At 42.8% G+C, this 19,727-nt stretch overlaps 1 protein-coding gene across 9 annotated transcripts in view; it reads right to left on the reverse strand.

Annotated features, from left to right (window-relative positions):
* Positions 1-19,727, reverse strand: part of ELMO1 (engulfment and cell motility 1) — a 578,919-nt gene that overhangs the window by 14,938 nt on the left and 544,254 nt on the right. For all 9 annotated transcript variants that reach the window (XM_050783309.1, XM_050783305.1, XM_050783301.1 and 6 more), the window contains 3 exons: positions 17,945-18,057; positions 8,409-8,516; positions 791-873 (listed from right to left, as the gene is read on the reverse strand). In XM_050783309.1, coding sequence (XP_050639266.1) covers positions 791-873; positions 8,409-8,516; positions 17,945-18,057 — 304 coding nt within the window. The remainder of the gene's footprint in view (positions 1-790; positions 874-8,408; positions 8,517-17,944; positions 18,058-19,727) is intronic.

Below are 19,727 nucleotides of genomic sequence, written 5' to 3' on the forward strand. Positions count from 1 at the left end.
TTTGTTCATTAATGGTATAGATCACAAGATTCTAAGAGGCATAAACAAAGAACTGGCTCCCTGATGGCCTCTCCAGCGGGCAAGAGAAATTCTTTTATCTTTTCAAATAATGTTCCCTCCTGTGCCCTCTGTAATGGAATGATAATGGAATGGTTGGTAAACTAGGAGGGGATGGTGAAAGGTATTGCAGTATGAAAGGTATTGCAGGGCTTAATACACACCTCTGGGAAAATTTTCTCCTTCAGTCTGAGTTGGAGATATTTCACAGCCTACTTTCCACAATGCTGAAGGGTATCAGGCCTTTAAAATTTTCTAAGATGCTTTGAGTCAGCTGCTCTCTGCCTGTCCTAGGCTTCGCTGAGAGCCCGGGGAGGATATTAAGAGCATGATTACAGCAGGAGAAAATGAAAGATGTTGGGGTGGAAGTTGGAGAAGGGAGAAATAAACATAAATGGGGGAGGTGAGGAGAGACCCAGGGAATGGATGGATGAGCAGAGGGGGCTCAAGAGAGGACAAAGTGACAATAGTAAGGGCAATTCTCAGGGTTGGAAGTAGACAGGAAGTGAGAGAATGGAAGAAATGGTGAGCATCAGAAAAGTCATCAGGAAGAGAAAGAATGAGGGTAAGAGATGTAAATGGAATCGGGACAGGAAACAGGAGAGCTGAGTAAGAGAGGTGTGTCGGAACACATGCACACACACAAACACTGCTATAAAGGAGGGCTGGGCTGGCTGCAGTTGCTGACTGCATTGGGCAAACAGAGTTATTTGCAATAATCTGGAAATCATACCTTGTTTTGTTTAAGGGCACCTTTCTCTTTCATATGAGGGCAGTCCTTTCCCGTCACCACGGCTTTGATATCTGCCACCGGCACTGCAATTCATAAAAGAAAATGCAAGTAACTACACCATGTGAAAGCTTCGATGTCAATAAAGAAGCAGGACTAAGCACTGGGTCCGCTACTGTGGTTGTCATTCCCAGAAACTACTGCAAAAAGAGAAAAGAAGATTGTGGAAAAGAGGAAGAGAAGCCAGGTACTGTCCCAGGACTAGAAACTAAAATATATCTTATATTCTCATAAAAAGCATCTCTGGGGAGAAAGAACTTGCTTGTAAGCAGAATTTGGTTCAGTGAAACAAAGACCTATAAAAAAACACCCATCATAGTACTGTTTGAAGTGATGGCATTAGAAGCAGTAGTAGAAATAACAGTGACCGTAGTAACAACAGTGATACTCATACTGATATTACAGAGGGCTCCTGTGTGACAAGAGCAATGCCAAGTGCTTTACATATATCAGTATCTCTTGCTATAGCATTTGCATCTATTTAGTTTCTGAGTTTTTGGATAATGAGAGAAAGCAGCCCTCCCTCAAAAAATTTATCCCACTCTAAATAGTTCTGAACTCTCACTCTCCAAAATCTCTTTCTCTGCCATCTCATTAATTCTGTAAAGCAGGTTTTATTATCCCTGTTTTACAGACAACAAAACTAAACTCAATTAAACAAAGGGAGAATTCCTTTCTGATACAGGATTCTGGAAATAATGCAGTTAGACAAAATGATGTTATCTTATGTCTTACTCTGGAGTTGGAGGAAGATAAGAAAAGATATGGAAGGGTTTGTGCACTTAAAACTTTTGTTAAGATCAGGTGAAAGAGTCTGGGAACAGTAAGTGGATCATGCCTGTAATTCTAGCACTTTGAAGGGCTAAGGCAGGAGGATTGCTTACGGCCAGGACATTGAGACCAGCCTTGGTAACATAGGGAGACCCTGTCTCTACAAAAAATGAAATGAAAATAAAAAATTAAAAACAAAAAGATCAACTGAAAGAAAGAAGGCAATAGGATGGTTTGGAACCTTAATTTAAAGTAATGCAAAGTCATCTGCCCCTCTCCAATCCCTAACCCTTCAGCCCCACATGGGTTTATGAATCAAGGTATGCACACTGGCTAGTGTGGCTTTACCAAGAATTTGGGATATGTGGGAATGCCAAGTAATCAATTCCTTAGACTCTCTTAATGATGAAGATGATGAGAGATTTCATAGTTAAAGCTCACATCTTTTTATTGGGCAACTGGGTTGTGAAGGTGAGAGATAAGGATAAAATTACAGAATACCTAGAATATTAAAACAATAGACAGGAAGGCCTCAAAAGCTAACATTTTCCAGGTACCCTAAAATTGCTAAGAATTTGGTCCATATCTGTTGACACTCCTAGAATATTAAAACAATAGACAAGAAGGCCTCAAATGCTAACATTTTCCAGGTGCCCTAAAATTACTAAGAACTTTGTCCATATCTGTTGACACTCCTAGGCCTCTCTGTAACCCTAAGAAGAGTGGGGTTGTGATGAATCCTCCAGGAATCTCTGTAGGTTCCCCTGCCATATCTCACCACATCTTGCAACCTGATTCTGGACCCTTCTGGTAGACATTACTTGTAGTTATGAATAGCTGTCTCTCCTTTCCTTCTGGACACATAGAAAACTACACTTCCCAGCAACCTTTGCAGTCAGGTCATGTGATTAATTTTAGCCAATGAAATGTGAAAGGAAATGCTACTTTTCTAGGTGGAGGCCCTCCATTCTGTCTTCCCCTGCCGCAGAAACTGAAGGAGTGACCTGTTCCATCCAGATGGCACAGGAGAGGCTCAGGGAATGGATGGATGAGCAGAGGAGGCTCAGGGAAGACAAGGTGACGATAGTCAGAGGGCAATTCTTAGGGCTGGAAATAAACAGGAAGTGAGAAGATGGAAGACATGGTGCACACTGGTCTGTGTTCCTGAGTGACTATATGGAGCAGCCCTTTGCCAACCTGTGTATGTTGTATAAAGTGAGTGAGAAGTAACTTTTTGTTGTGCAAGCCATGGAGATTTTGGGGTTGTTTATCCCTGCAGCACATGGTAGCAATATAGCCCCACCTGACTGATCTCAGATCCCTTTTCTGCCTCTTTGCCTGACCCCCTTGGGGTTGGCATCTTCCTGTGGGTGGTCTCTGTGATTCCTGAACCCACCATTGACCATGAACACTGACTTCAGTTCTCCTCAAATCCATTTTCATAACCAAGAACTGGCCTCCTTTCCCTCAGTAGCTGATCTGGCTGCCTAATCCCTACCCTAGGAAGGGACATTTGGATACTCTGGGAAGTTGGCTAACTTTCCAATGGAAAACCACCATTGAAGGGAATGTGATATAGTCAACAAACTCATTCTAAGAAACGTTCTCAAGATTCAAATAGAGTTTGAGTCACAAGTGCCTTGTAGAAAGTTTTTGTGTTATAATATACAGCATGGTCCATGAACTAGAGAGAGTGTCCACAGTCTACAATTGGTAAGTTAGCCCTTAGCTTTGAAAACCCATTGTATGGAATGTGATAAGAGTAACACCATAGTCTGTCCTGGGGGTGGTCTTCAGAATCTCTAACAGAAAGGCTTCCAAGGAGAAGAGTCACTTTTTCACTAGGTTTTGTGGAAGTACATGTATATTTTTTAACATGCATTGTCCCTTGTCCTAGAGACCAGCTGCTACATCATTCATAGGATTATGACTAAAAGGAAAACAAAAAGTTCTAAAAATACAGTGTAGCTTTTAAAGGTTGCTTTTTGCATAGTTTGTCTCTAGATGCACCAGAAGATTAGGCATTGGAAAGGCTCAAATGCTGGCCTCTCTATTCTCATGAGCAGAAACAGAAGGGTCAGACCCATATCTCCGGAATCTACACTCTAAGGAGACCGCAGGGAGCTCTTGATGACTTCAAAGCCAGGCTAGCATTTTGATGAGGCCTTTTTTATGGAAGCACTATAAAGAAGGGGGGTCCAGATCTGTGAGAATCAGGGTCACCAGTGAAGAACGAACCCTCCCGCCACATTTACCCCCTGGGGCATGGCCTCATTTCTTTCTATGCTTTTTATAGTTTGAGCTGGGTTGAGACCATCTTAATTCAACACTCCTATTTTACAGATGGGAAGACTGACCCTAAAGGGAAGAAATCAATTATGCAATGACACAGAGCTAGGCTAGTAGGGGAAAAGAGCTGGGTTTAGTGATTCTTCTTCCACTCCATGTTCCCTTGTTAGGCCATGATTTCTCCCTTTGTAAGGAGCCAGCCCCCTAAATCATGCTGAGCACAGCCCTAAATGTGGTTATCACTTCAGATGTTCAGGAAACTCTTTGATTGCTAATACCCGTGGAAGGAAGTTTAATTGTGATTTAAAACAAAACTACTACTGAAAAAGCAAATGTGGCCACCCACGATGAAAACAGTTTCAGCTTTCATCACTGAGATCCAAGTTCAGGCAGAAACCATTCAGAGGAAGTAGCTAGGAAGGCTTGAGCTCTTGCTGTGTGCACAGCTCCGTAGTAGAAGCTCCTGTGGGTAGAAATATGAGGAGGTACAGGCTGATCCCAGGATAGCTGCATGAAGAATCTGGTCTCTTTGGCCTAGCAGATCAGCCACATGACATGGAATGGTGGGGAGAGATGTGCCTTTGGAATCAGAGTGCCAGGGTTTGAATTCTACATCCACTAGCCCACTACTACTTTGGGCTTAAGTTTTCAGAACCTCAGTTTCCTTGTCTGCAATGTGTAACTCTAACATTATCTATCCCATATGGTTGCTCTGAGAGTTAAATCCTGATGCTGGAGCTGAGATCACTGTTGATTTTTAATCTAGGCAGTATACAGTAGTGGGTGAAAATCTGGGCCATGGAGTTAGACAGTTACATTCAGATCTTTGCTTTACTATTTACTAATCTTATGACTTTGAATAAGTTACTTAATCTTTCTGTATCTCAGTTTCCTTTCTGTAAAATATGGACAATATTATCTACCTCTTTAGGTTGTTGAGAATAATTTACGTAAAGCCCTTAGCATAGGGCCTGGTATATAGTAAGCACTCAATAAATGCCATTTGCAATTATTCCCATTATCAATAATCAGATAATGTTAATTCTGTAGATGGAGGGACCTGAATTATTCTGTGTGCTTTGGTGACCCAAATTGCCTACGGTGCCTCCCTGTGTTGCCGCTCTCCGCATCCACTGGAGCAGGCTTAATCTCCACATGGGCGGGTGAGCCAGCACTTTCCTCCCTGCCCCCTCTGATGTGGGAGTGAGGAATGCTGGCCTAGATTCTTTCAAAGGGAGGCAGTGAGGAACCCAGGGCATGGCTGCAAAGCAATGGGGTCCTGTGTGTGTTGGGGGCTATGACAACCTGTAAGTCAGCTTGGGAGGGATATGGGGAAGGTGGGGCTGTAAGAAGATGTCGATTTTCAAAGGCCAACTTTCCTGACAAAGAAAAGCAACACAAAATGAAAGATTTCCTAAAGCTTTGGAGAAGACAGCCGAAGAGGCACCCTCAATCATGTGCACTGTTTGATTTATCAATAGCTCAGTATTCAGCACTGATTAACTCAAGGGGCGCAAGACGATCTCTGCCTTGGTCTCAAGAGAGGGCAATGGTACATGGCAAGAGCAAAGACACTGAACATTAATTAAAGGCACGACTCATTTTTCCAGTGGAATGGGGTTTCTGACTTTTAAGGGTTCCAAAAGGTGGCTATTTTGCTCTAGGCAGAATGCAGAATTGGAATTAAATGCAAACCAAGGTGGCAGGCCTGCAGCAGGAAACCTCAGCTTCCTAGGCCGTTTTTTTTTTTTTTTTTTGTCTCAGGCACAGTATTGCTTCATTTCAACTCATTACATGAGTATCCCCATTTCTCTAGCACATACGTGCAGAAGGATACAATCTTACTAGTACACACACACTCTCTCTCTTTCTCTCTCACACACACACTCTCCCACAAGGTGTGGATAAATACTTGTGCAGATAAATAGATCCGCACAAGTATGCAATCTTAGTTCATCATGCAATGGATAAACTGTTTTTGGAGCAGCTCTTTGGAACTTCATTTCAGAGGAAAACGGTTGCTAAGAGTTTTGGAGGCATGGTCAGGAGGGGCTATCAACCCCTTCAAGAACCAGCCTTGCTCAGTGGCCACTGTGAAAAGCTGTGTGGAGATTTGCAGCTGTGGCCTTGCTCTCCTGCACTCACCCTGGCAAGCCGGCTCTCCCTGGCATCAGCACCTCTGGTTCCAGGTTAGTTATTTTCACCCTGGAGTCTTGGGGGTGAGGGTCTTAGCAGAGCTGGGGGACATCAGCTTGTGGGCAAGACCAGGAACTGCCCCTACACAAGGCTTTGTTGCTGTGGCTGCCAATTTCCTAGGTAGCTGGCCATTTAGCATGGGGGTGCTGTGCTAACACCTGGTAAACCTGTCAGTCAAGTGCCTATCTTTGGGTTGAGAAGTGATTACATCCCTGTAAACACGGGGCTAAACACTATGTCCTGTTAGTGGGAGAGCAGATTCACTGGACCATATGGGGAGTCAGGTTGTGTTTGTTCTGTCCTGACCACTTTTCCCCTTGTGACAGGTTAAGAATGGGGCTGTGGGGCCCGGACCTCCTGGGGAGCTGCTGTTTGTTTCAACCAACAATAACCTCTAACTCTTTCTGTTTAACCACTGCAGAGCAGTGATTCCACATCGCTGGGCTCTGGTCAGTTCCTAGTTCACAGGGGAGTTCACACCAGTGAGATTTTCACCAGTTAATAGCAAATGCAGAAAAATGAGGACACCGGTGTGAGTTTTTCAGCGAGCTAATTTAGTTTAGCAGAGGGGACTGTCTTTTATCTAAGATTAGGTCCTTCTTACTTTTTATTTTCTGGTAATTGAGGGACCTTTCTTTCATGAAAGGGTTGTGATATTAAACTTTAGTTAGATTTTATTTTTTTAATACCCTTTTTTTTTTGGCCCAAGTTAAAAGTTAGCAACATACTATTAATTTACTTAAACTTTTTTTTTTTTTTATAATTATTAGTGAAAGCCACGTTTGGGGAATCACAGCTCTCAAAATATGCATGTCAGAACCGCCTGGAACATCTGTTAAAACAGAGATGGCCGGTCCCCACCCACTGAGTTTCTGATTCAGCTGGGCTGGGGATGGGGTCTGAGAATGTGCATTGCTAAGAAGTTCCGAGGTGATACTGCTGTTGATGTTCCAGGGACCACGTTTAGAGAATCACTGGTCTATAGCTTGGCCAAGGTGGGGTGGGGAAGGCTTGAACTGTAAAGGGAGGATCCTCATTTACAGGTAGAGGCCCAGGACACCCCTAACTCCTGCCCCAAAGCAGGGAGGCATAGACAGTGTCCCAGGCTCTCTGTAGCAGTGGATTTCAGATTTCTTTCTGTAAACCCTGACTTAGGGAGCCAATAATGTGGGCTGGGAAGAAAGTTCTCCTATGAAAGAAAACAAGATTGTTTTCTGAACTAAATGACACTACAAAGACCAGACTGTCCCATTTTTAAGCTGGAGGAAGAGTGAATGTTCCAGGCTGTCTGCCTGAGATGTCAGCGCAGAGTCTGAATGTGTCAGGAAATTTCCCACTCCTGGGTTATTTTCGCCTTCAATGGCCGTGAGTTGTAAGGAAGGCAATCCAGATTTGACTTCCATGGGCCCCAGGGTGACAGGACAGAAGGTGTGAGACTCTGGGTAAGGACTCTATCTGGGACACGCTTATCTGAATACTGCAAGGTCAAGGTGACTTTTAAAGGTTATTTAAAAGTGCTCTGAATGTTTTCTCCCTCTCGGATTTTTCTACCTGGGATATCCTCTGAGGCTACGTTCATTTTATCTCATTTCTCCTCAAATTAATTTATCACCCTTGTGTATTTCAGTGTTTCTATAATACTTGTTTAATTTGTATGGCTAACACTGTCAAAATAACCTGGCACCTGGTTCCGTGTGGGGCTAAAAGAATCCTGCACATTACTGTCTCTTCAAAAGCATGCATGTTAAAACAGACAACATACAGAAAAAGTCAAAAAATATACAAGAGAAATATTTAGCAAACAGTAGAGGTAACTGATCATCATTTTCAGTGTCCTTGAGGGAAACTAGCTATATTTGGACCTGCCATTAACTCTGTGTCATAACTATGGGATACACAAAATTGTAAAGAATAAATGTTGTAGGGGTCAGGCATATACATTATGAAAATAAGAAATTATTATGGGTTTTCAGAAAAAGACAACTGACAGAGTCAGGTTTGTATTGGTTTTGCTCCTTGACACAGCACCTGGATAAACAATGTAAAAAGCGGACATTTGAACCCCAAGTTTACGTCTTTCAGTGAAGATACCTTTGCATCCATTTTACATTCTCCCCTGTTCAGTTCCAAAGCCCAAGTCCATCCAGGTCTTGCACTTGATGAGATGGCTCAGGCCAAGACTTACAACTAGATGAGATGTGTTCAAAGGGCTTACTTAGGCTGATAGTTTCGCTGCATGATATATTGTGATTAGGAAACAACCAACGGACCAACACTCAGGCCTCTGCCAAGGAGAGCTACTTACGTTTGTCCTGCAAGGAATCGTGAGGCACTTCTCCCTGAGGACTCTCTTCTAAGTCTCCGTAATGCAGGACTTTGTGATTTGGTGAAAGTCGACAATACCAAAACTTGTCTGAGAGAAAAAACACAAGTTTACAAGGTAAGTGATTCTGGTTTATAGAAATATGATCCTGGTTATTTCTTAATACTCTTGCCTGGAGGAAACAAGCAGTTCATCTGATTTTAAGTCCTGAGGAAGGATGAATTCTAGGGCCCTGCACAGTAACTTCCCTTTTGAGTTTGATATTTACTTATCACCTGTCCTGCTTGCTATACATTTGGTAACCATTAGTAAAGTCATCGACCCCTTCAAGCTCAACAGCAATAGATTTTAAGAGGTGGTGGTTTCCAGAGGGTATTTTATCACTAATGATAACCACCATAGGAACTGCTCCGTATTCATTTACAGACAAAAGAGGGAGGGAGATGTAGAAAAAAACAGATTTCTCAGAATGTTTCTGCTTCCACTTTCCTCTCTGAGAATTTCAGACTGTTGAGACAGTTGTGTCCAAGGCCATATTTTAGCTGATACAACAAACCCCTACCCTAGGCTACTACACACACATTAATCATGAACGAATTGTTAGGCAACTGGTGATACACACGGTGGGTGGGATTCATGAGGAATTCATCTAAATAATTCAGGGATTTAGCTACAGAATGGGGACATGCACAATCATTCTCCTCTCTAATTCCCAGAATTTGCTTATCTGGATAGGCATGACCAGGGGATTAGGATCATTCTTATAAACAACTTCCTCAACTTTACTGCCTCAGTCTCTCAAAAGTGAGAAGAAATTTTGAGTAAGCCTATGAGGCAGGAAGAAAGAGGCAAAGAGCACTTTTTATAGATTAGGGACTTGAACTGTGACAGCAATGCTTGTGCAGCTGTCTCCTCCAGGAAGCCCCCTTTGATCCCTGCAGCTGGAGGGCCTCTCCCCATCCTCTGAGATGTTCTAGAGTCTCCTTTGCACCACCAGTTTGGCTTGGACTGGCAATATTGGAGCCTAATGTTAACACCTTAGTATTTCCCATTATCTGCTACAGACCCTAGGTAAGCAACTTGCCCTTGAGGGTGTATTGTGAACAAAACTGATAGGAGAAGAGGACTCCAGCCCTGACAGTGTGGAAGACTCTCAGTCTCTCTGTTGACAGTCACTGTCTTCATAATTGCAATGTCCCAATCTCTTGGCACAGTGTCTGACACATAAAAGTTGCACAGTTAGTGTTGGCTAAGCTGATAAATGAGGACCCAAGGGCACCTGATCAAAATGCCTAAGGCAAGAAGTGTCTGTCACCTACAAGCCCCTTTGCGCCACTGTGCGGTTGGTACCCTTTGAGGCCTTGGCCAAGTTACCTCATTATTGTGCCTGAAATATAATTTGTTTTGAAGCCACTCTGACTAAAAAGCTCTTCATTATATTTTAAGAAAAGTGGTTTTCTCTCTAAAATTGCTGTCACTGCAAACCCATGGTTTAATTATGATTCTTTTAATAGAAATAGAAGTTTTAAGAATGGAAGTAAAAGCCACACAATGAACAAAGAAAATGCCCAAATTTGATCCACAAAAGGAGAGCGTCTCTGTGATTCTTATCTTCCTTGTCTTTAAATAGGGTTTGAGAATTCCGAAGCATAGTCAGAATACAGCAATCCATAGATTTAAAGGAATCTGAACTATGGTGGAAAAAATTGAGCAGGAAAAAGGTCATTTAACAGCTAGGAAAACATTTGAAATTGCTAAGTTTCAAAATTATGCCATATATATACCAAACATGGGTCATTTTGCTGGGAGAGCATTTCAAAGGGAGAAAACAGTTATTCTCTGAGTAATTCACAGACATTTAAATTAGGCAAATGTGTACTTATGGGTTTTCCATGAGGACAGCAACTTTGGGAATTTGACTTGTAACTCACAACAGGAATTGTGAATTCCAGAGCAGGAGGCAATGGCTTTCCGAACATCAACAGTGCTGTTGGGGGCCTGTGGCAGCTGCCTCTCCGCACAGGTTCTTTCCCCTGCCCTTCGTGGCTGTGATGATCAGAAAGCCAGCTGGAGAAATCTGCCATAAAGTTTTCCTTTCCTTGCTGCATCTAGGTGATATGTTTGGCTAAGTGAGCAACTAAAGGGTGATAGAGGCTGGGAAGGAAGACAGTGAGAAGTAGTACTTGGACATGCTGGGCTTATTGTGAGTTAAATCTTAGCCTGTGCTTTATAGGAATCCCTTACTTCTCGAGCTGGGGTAAGTAAACTCTAGGGGTCAGCAGTGGGACTTGAAGCCAAGCCAATGTGTCACAATCAAACAAGATCAATGACACTCAATTGATTTTGAGGAGAGGAATTAAGAAATTTAACTGGTGCACAGTATAATACAAACATACATTATTGTAGAGTAAATTGCACAGCTTAATATTCACATGTAAGATATATTGATTTGTAAGATTTCAAAAATTTTGCTGCTCTACTTTCAGGATAAATTTGTTTATCCAATGAATACTTGCTGTGTGGCTGTCTACAATGCACACAGCACTCTACTCGGTGTAGTGAAACATCTTTAGAATGGAAGGCAGACATGAAAGACAAGGCCAACGAGCTCAAGGAAAAGGAGCTCCCTCAGTTCTTCATGGCAGCTAAGAGAGAAAGATGTTGTTTCCCAGGTCTGGGAAGTAGGAACTGGGACAAATCAGTAACTCTGGCTAGCCTATGGAGAAAAAGAGGAATGCAGAAATCTCTTGTGCAACACATTCTTACATTTGGAAATGATTATAGAACAGTGGCTATTTATCAGAGTTTCAAGAGGCAAAACAGCCATCTTCCTTGCAAAGTTGCAGTTGATGTTTGTTTAAAGAAAACTCAAAGGGTCTGCAGCAGACAGACTTTCCTCCTTTCCAGAGCTTAAATTCCCTTGACTTGTATGACACCATCTTGTCCTGGTTTTCCTCCTACCTCTATTCTCTTATCCTATACAAGTTTCTTTTCTTCTGTCTACTACTAAAATGATAAAAAGCAAAAAGATCGGTACATCACAGATATAAGTGATGTGTTCCACTCCTCCTCACCAATTAGAAAGTCTTGGATGGATGGCAAAATATTGGAAAAAGGGGCTGAAAAGGCTGAGAAACTTGTCGTGACTCATAATCAAATGGGAGGCTACTCAGCCAGTATCTTCCTCACAGTAAAACGGGAGTCCTAAGGTTTGGAAGGCTTAGACGTTGTGTATTTCTGTCCTGAAGGGAAAGCCGCTACAAGGATAGCATCAGCACAGTGCGTCGACATGTTGGGTGAGACAGTTTCAGTGTCAGCCACCAGCAGCAGCTTGATTTGCAGTTTCTTTTATGGCAAGAAAAATGTGTATTTTCCTTTCAAACCCCAGCATGATGTTACTCGTTCCTTTATCCCTCTGGGCAATGAAAGAGTGAGTTGCATCACTAAAAGCAATTAGCAGGAAGCAGTGAGAACATTACCAAAGATTGTTTACTAGCATTTAGGTGAAAATAAGAGTTAATATGGAGGTCTTTCAGTCAATGACTAATGAGAGTATGTTAATAGCCAGGCTTGGTCTCCAAACCCAAAACAAAATATGGGGAGAATTTTGTGTTTCAATCTTGTGTGTGTGTGTGTGTGTGTGTGTGAAGGATAAGAGGGAAAAGCTGCTTCCACAGCTCACGAGCCTGGTAAGAAGGGCTGATTAAAGCTATTCCCAATGTCACATAGATTGCTATGGAGCTAATAACCACTGTCAACTGTAATTTTTTGCAGTGTCGTCCAACAGAACTTCCTGCAATGATGGAAATTCTCTATTATCTGTTTTATCCAATACTAAGAAAACAAATTATAAATTTTCTTTCATTTTAAGTAACTTAAACAGCCATAGGTAGTTCTATCAGATAGTGTAGCCCACTGTCTGTTTTCATCATCCAGGCTGAAGATAAGCTTGGGGCTGGTCCCCAGGTCTCTGGGAGAGCCCAGCAAGGTGAACAGTAGCAACCACTGCTAGGTGTGAAATGCCAGCCAGTTCAGTGAGACACAGGGCACAGCAAGAACCAAGCCCCAAGACTGCCGTGGAATCAGGACACATCTTTGTCTTGAGTGCAGAGCCCGCTGTCAGCAGCTGGGGGCTGACCCCGGGGGCCCTAAGAGTCCCATATTAGGGAGGAGAACAGGTTTTTGTAAAAGATGTCTTTAGAACACTTCCATGAGGATTCTGAATTTTCCCAAGGATAACCTAAAATGTGCCAAGTCTTCTGTGTGTTCAGAACAAGGTCAGCTTTCTGCCTAAGGTCCAACCCTTCCAAGTCACAAAACAAGAGGGACCCAGCAATGTGTTTAAAGGGAAATGTCATCTTTCGGGTGATGAGATCTAAGATTTTTTTTGTTGGTGCAAAAAAGGGAAACAACTATCGATACCGACGAAGGGCATCAAATCTTTCTCACTTCACTGAGCTTTCTTTAAAAGGACAGATTTGTGTTTTGATTCTGAATTCTGCCTCCCTGGACACAGCTGATCACAGCAAATGACCCCTGAGTCCCCAGGTACTTTTCAAGATGATTTGGTCTAACAGATGCCTTGAAGTCACACATACCTGGGTGATACACCTGGTTCTGATTCTTATTAGCTTCGGGGCCTTGGCCTAATTATAAAAACCTCAGAAATCCCTGTTCTTCATAAGTATAATGGTCATAATTATATGAGTAAAATACACATAAAGTATGGATCCTACATCTTCCAGAATTGGTTCTCAAAACAAATTTGTACTTTCCTGCTCTTCCAGTCAATAGTAGTCCCTCTCGTCCACACTACTGTCCCTCCATCTTTTGGGAACAATGATTATGCATTATTCTGACCTATTGGGAAGTGCCTTTTTTTTCCCTGAAAATGAACTGGCTTTTCATAATTTGAAAATATGTATTTATTTATACCTGCCTTTTTGTAACAAAATATTAAAATAAAATTTCAACCAAGGATGGAGAAAGGAATGACCTGCTCCCCACAACAGGGCAATATGGTTACTGTGCCCGAACACACCACTTGGCTCTAGGTCTTCTGACGGGGCCTCCAGAGCAATGTAAGATATACCAGCCTTGTTGGCAGGAGTGGTAGGCATGCATTTTGCCCAACACTGAGTTCCAAGATAAGCCTGTCATGTCAGCACTTAGGGAATGCCAGTCAATCAAACAGACACTGTCCTCCGCAGGAGGTTTCATGTTATCACTTCTTGAAATGATTTCCAATGTTAGCCCTGGACTCTCACCAAGGCCATTCAATGCAAGTGATTCTGAAAGACCTTCATCTCTGAAATACAAGAGAAGTAGGGGGCAGTTCTTGAGCCTACAGATTCTCATGAAGCAAATAGTGGCTGGTATCATTTGGATCTGTGTCCTCACCAAATCTCATGTGGAATTGTAGTCCCCAGTGTTGGAGGTGGATACTGGTGGGAGGTGACTGGATCATGGGGGCGGAGTGCTCATGGATGTTTTAGTACCATCCTCCCCTTGGTACTGTATAGTGATAAAGTCCTCTTGAGATCCGGTTATTTAAGTGTGTGGTACTTCCCCTCTCCCTGTCTTCCTCCTGCTGTGGCCATGTGAAGTTCCTTGCTCACCCCTTGCCTTCTACCATGATTGGAAGTTTCCTGAGGCCTCCCCAGAAGCAGAAGCTGTGATGCTTCCTGTACAGCCTGCAGAACTATGAACCAATTAAACCTCTTTTCTTTATAAATTAGCCAGTCTTAGGCATTTCTTTATAGCAATGCGAGAATGGACTCATACAGTGTCCCTAACACAGACAACTTCTGGGGTTTCATCTGAAATCTCTCCTGCAGGAGTCCAGGGAACACAGAAGCCAGGCAATTTCCATGCCAAGGATTCTGTGACCAGGGCTTATACTTCATGGTCAGTAAGTATAAGCTTGGGGAGAGAGTGGAGTGATGCAGGTTAGTGGCCTCCAATGCCACTCCACCTCCTGTGTTTAGAAATCTATATTCTGGCCAGGTGCAGTGGCTCACGCTTGTAATCCCAGCACTTTGGGAGGTGAGGCAAGTGGATCATCTGAGGTCAGGAGTTCAAGACCAGCCTGGCCAACATGGTGAAACCCCGTCTCTACTAAAAATACAAAAAATTACCCAGGCATGGTGGCGGGTACCTGTAATCCCAGCTACTCGGGAGGCTGAGGCAGTAGAATTGCTTGAACTCAGGAGGCAGATGTTGCAGTGAGCCGAGATCATGCCATTGCACTCCAGCCTGGGTGACAGAGCAAGACTCTGTCTCCAAAAAAAAAAAAAAAAAAAAATTCTATATTCTGAGGCGCTACGAGCTAAAATTAATAGCCAACATCATCAATGAATGTTTGATAATCTGCCCAGCATCAAAGTGCTATAGATGCGTAATTTTACTTACCCCTTACGGCTATTTGATAGAGGAACTAACATCATCCCCATTTGAAAGAAGAAGAAAGAGAAGCACAAAGACATTGAGCAGATTGCCCGAGGCTACCCAGCTAGTGAGTAGGGAGCAGGGACTTCAGCCCAGCGGATTGTGTCTTTTGAGAAATATTACCTCCCAGTTCTAATGTGGTTAGAATTCCCAGAAACCCAGATCTGTAAATGTCTGCATCTGACTCTTCCAGTAGCAGAGTTGCACATGAGACAGGCAGAAGGATCGCCAAGTATCAACTCAGGGATCTTCTAGCCAAACGTGGCATAGTCGAGTACTCTCTATTTGTTCCATCACTTTCCAGTTCTGTGGAACTGTAAGTTCTTTCATATTTTCCCTTATAAAGTTAACTACTTAAAAATTCACTCATCTGTATCCTATTCATTGTCAGACCAAGTTTTAAAGGGAGTATGCTGCTGGCTCCTGCACTGGGAGTGTCTGCCCTTGAACCTGTGATGACATCTGGCAGGCAGTTGTCCATCCCAGTCTGAGGTCTCATGTAGAAGTGCATCTTTTTTGAAGGGATTAAAAATGTCATGTTCTCATTAATCTGTGTAAATCTAAATGGAATGTTTTGATGGGGTGATAGGAAACCAATTTCAGCACAGTCTGCTTTGAATCCCTATTTTTAAGCACAGAACCAGTCACCAGATTTCAAATCCATTTACCAAATACCAAAAAGCCTTCCTTTTTGCACTCGGAAGGATGATTTTGTATTAAACACAGATGGTCATGCTCCCTAGGGAGCTCAACTCATAAATTTATAATCTAGATGCTAATATTTTTTTTGTTCAGGAGGTAGTTCATTATTAGAAAATTGGAAAAATTTACAGATACGGGACTAACATTTTTTAAACAACAACAACAACAACAAAAACGCTGTTAATTAATACATCTAGAAACAGGATTATTCTGATAGAACCCATCCACTTCAACCTAGTCAGGGAATTCTCATGATGCAGTAGACTAGAAGGTTAAATTGGTGCTAGGAGCTAGGTTGTGAGGGATTCTAGCTGGGCAGCAGTAGAAGCATTGGGTGTCTATTTGCCATTTCCCATCCCCAAACTTCTGTGTCCTTTGCCCAATGTCAAGTAAGTAAAAATCTTATAAATCATCTTTATGGGGGCAGTATATCCCAAACATTGATTTTTTCCAAAGGCAAAAAAGACATCAGGGCATACAATCGGCTCTCTGACTAAATGAGCTCCTGGATCCCCTAATCCTGTCCTCCCACTTTACAGATGAGAACTTGGGGCCTTGAGAGGTCATGTGTCCTTCTAAAGACACCTAGATGGTTCATTAAAGAACTGAGAAGCCTAGCACCAAGTCCACTCACTCTGGCTCACTGCTTTTTTCCTACACAATCTTAAAGAACAATAGTAGCTCCCTTTTCTTGTTGTTTATTGTTGCCACATTCATAATCACCTCTCTTCCTCACGATAGCCCTAGGAGACAGGCATTGCTATCCCCATTTCAGATGGGGAAACTGCCCAAGGTCACACAGCTGGACAGGTGTAGAGGCAAGACCGCACCCACATTGCCCGGTTCTGGGGCTATGTCCTTGCCACTGAGCCCTGTGGTCTTCTTGGAACACCATTTACTCCGACATGATACCTGATGCAAGGAATGCGATGAGAGGAGGCATGAACTCATCCTTCAGTGGCTGAATGGGAGGGAGGAGTTCCCTCTTCCACTGCTCTCACTAATAGGAGGCTTTCTCTGTAACTCAGCCCTTATTATTCTGCCTATTGTCCTCTCCCGAGGCTCAGCCTGAAATTCACTCTAAGAGCTTCTCATCCTCTGTGAAGAAACTGCATTTTCCTTCCTCCAGGAAGTTCTGCCTTCGGAAGTTCCTCAATGTGATGTTTAATGGTGACATGAGAAACACTTCCAATTTACTGAATATGCAGCACAGGACAGTTAAAGTAAATGGCCGGGGGATGAGTTCAGCTGACAAACACAAAATGATTTTTGTCATTAGTGGGTGAGCTCTGTGGCTGAGCAGGGCATTCAGCAGGTTTCAAAATATCTGCCAAAGTTTCTCCTGGGCCATAACTGGTGTTCTTAGTATAGTTGCTAATGCCTATGCTTGCTCCTGCCTCTTCTTCAATCTCTTTGCCTCTTCCCAAATCTTACTTTACAGTTTTATGTTCTGGCTGTTTGCTTCTAGGAGTGTGTGGTATGAAGACTCTAGCTGTGCAATCAGCAGCATGTCAAGAGAGCAAGAAAACAGTCAAGGGTGCTTTACTTGTCCAGGAAAGAAACAGCTAGACATGTTTCCCACCTGTTGAGTCTAGTCTTTTGACATTCATTTGGATTTGACATTTTGAAGTTAGAATTTGTAGAGACAATTCAGAAATCTGTCTTGAGAAATTATGTAAGTGATGCTACCCTATCTTAGTTCACTTACTTATATCCCCATATGAAATAATTCTGTCCTAGAAGAGAAGCAGTGTGGGGGATTTGACAATAAGGGCCATCCACGCTGAAAGCTTCAAGATCAAACCCAACAGTGGGTGCCAGCTCTCCTGCACCAAGGGGAGTCATTAAAAGGAAGGGTCCTGGAGCTGTGGAGTTTGAATCCTTGCTCTTCTGTGACTTTGGGCCAGTTTCTTAGCCCTTTAGTGCCTCCATTTCCTAATCTGTAAACTGGGCATAATCCTAGTAGTTACTTCCTAGGGTTATGGTGAGGATAAAATGCATGATAAAGTAATGCATTGTAACAGGTATCGGCCAGAACACAGATCTGGAAGTCAGAAGACTAGAGTTTCAGAAGCACCTGGCACATGGTAGGCTCATATACACGTCAGCTATTGTTGACACCACCACTAGCAGTTTTGTGGCACTAAATGGCAAAGAATGGCTCTTCATTTCTGTGGCTCTTCTGGTAATTGTGGACTTTGATTCTCTCTGGATGTGCATGGGAAGCAGAAATGACCTGGACTGCTATTCCTGTCCTGAGTACAATGCTGCATGGCCTACCCTTAAACCAACACCACACCCCTGTGATGCTCCAGGGAGCAGGCCACTGTTTACCCTATCCAAGTTTGGAGTGTCCCCAGAAACAATACCTTGCCTCCGCCGGGCGTTGAGTTTCCTAAAGCAGGTCCCTTCCACGAGGCGGTTCAGGCGTTGCTGTTTGATCAGCTCTAAGATTTCTGGCTGAATCTTCTCCTTTAGTTCCCTGTTAGAGGAAAAACACATTCCACAGCATGCCTTGAGAAACAGAGTGTGGCTTGGTGGGCATCATGGGCAGATGGGCAGGGGAGAACAAGTGCATCTTTTCATGACCATCTAATACCTCCAACTTGGCGCTTTAGAGAAGTGTTTATTAAGAGTCAGTGGCCAGGGGCATAAGTACAACACCACAATAGATTCTGTGACATTTACAGAATTCCACAAAGCACCAGTCACTTTAGTGATGTTTTTCCGGAGCTAAGTGTCCTGAGAAATTTCTTCTTTTATTTTCCAAAGCCACAGATATAAACTTACACAAAAATCCATTCAGCACTGCTAAGACAATCAATCCTTGGTCAACTTTTTTTCCCCTGTACCAGATAAACTCTGAGACTGTATTTGTGATGATTAAACAGGCTTATTAGGCAATCACACGATTACTATTCCACAGCAAACACTGTATAGTGAGCAAACCACAGGACCACTTTTGCTTCGAATTCCATCATTCACAAATGGGGACAACACTGTCCCAGATTCTAGCCCACAGAGACTGAGATAATCATGGGATAAATGAAAGATTATTTGCATCTTGTCTCAGGCTAATGCAATATAATTTAGTTTGAGATCCATTATGCTGCAAAGATATCATGATAGAGTGAAATGGTTTTATTTTTTTTTAGAGCAGAAATTTTTATCACAGGAAATTTTACATAGCACCCTAGCATTTGAGTCTAGTAAAGCCAAAACTATTCTAGTTGAAGCTGGACAGAGAGACCCAGAGCCCATTCCTCACAGCAGTGTTCTAAGAAGCATTGGCCAGAACATAGATCTACAAGTCAGAAGACTAGAGCTTCAGTCTAGGCTCTGCCCCCATGACTAGCATTTCACGTAGCTCATCTAAGTCTCAGTTTCTTCATCTATAAAATGGGAATAAGAATCTTTCCTGCTGTGACTCCCAAATGAGACAGAGTACAAGTCTTTATTAAGCACTGAGCAGGAATGTAAGGCACAACTGAATTTGCTTTGGTGACATTCTCTCCTTTCCTCAAGCCAAACAGTTCATAGGCCTATATTACCCTGTAGTCAAGGTTCACACATTCATCAGCTTCCACCTTAACTCTGGACCTGCCCTGACGCTGAACTGCCAGCAACCTGTTCTCACATGGTGCTCCATTCCAAGGCGAGAAAGGGACTCATGCGTGTTGGGCACCTACTGTGAGCCGGGTAGCGCAATATGCAGTTTTAGCTCATTTAATCTTCTTCCCCTCCCTCCTGAAAATAACATCTTTTGGGGAAGGTATTAATTTCATCATTCCCATCTTACAGAAGGGGAAACAACTCACAGAGGTTACGTGTAGAATATGGGCACAGACTTAGGTTTTCCTTGTGCAAACTGCTTTGATTTACTCATCAGAAAAAAGAAAAAAGTTACATAAAAGGATAAGGCCATCTAACAGGGTATTCTAGTACTCCATTAACACATTTTTTTGAGGCTTAAGTGCCCTCAAACATTCTCTCATTTGATACTGTTGCAACTGAACATCTATAAAGCATAATATGGAAATTCAGTCCTAATAATAGTTTGGGACATTTGTAAAGTCTTCCCTGTACAGGTCTCTTAGGGTCTCATTTCAGACTTTCAGATCACTAAACTATTTATTATCAGCGCGTAGCTCT

This window comes from Macaca thibetana, chromosome 3, assembly GCF_024542745.1.
Source record: "Macaca thibetana thibetana isolate TM-01 chromosome 3, ASM2454274v1, whole genome shotgun sequence".
Classification (NCBI taxonomy): domain Eukaryota; kingdom Metazoa; phylum Chordata; class Mammalia; order Primates; family Cercopithecidae; genus Macaca; species Macaca thibetana.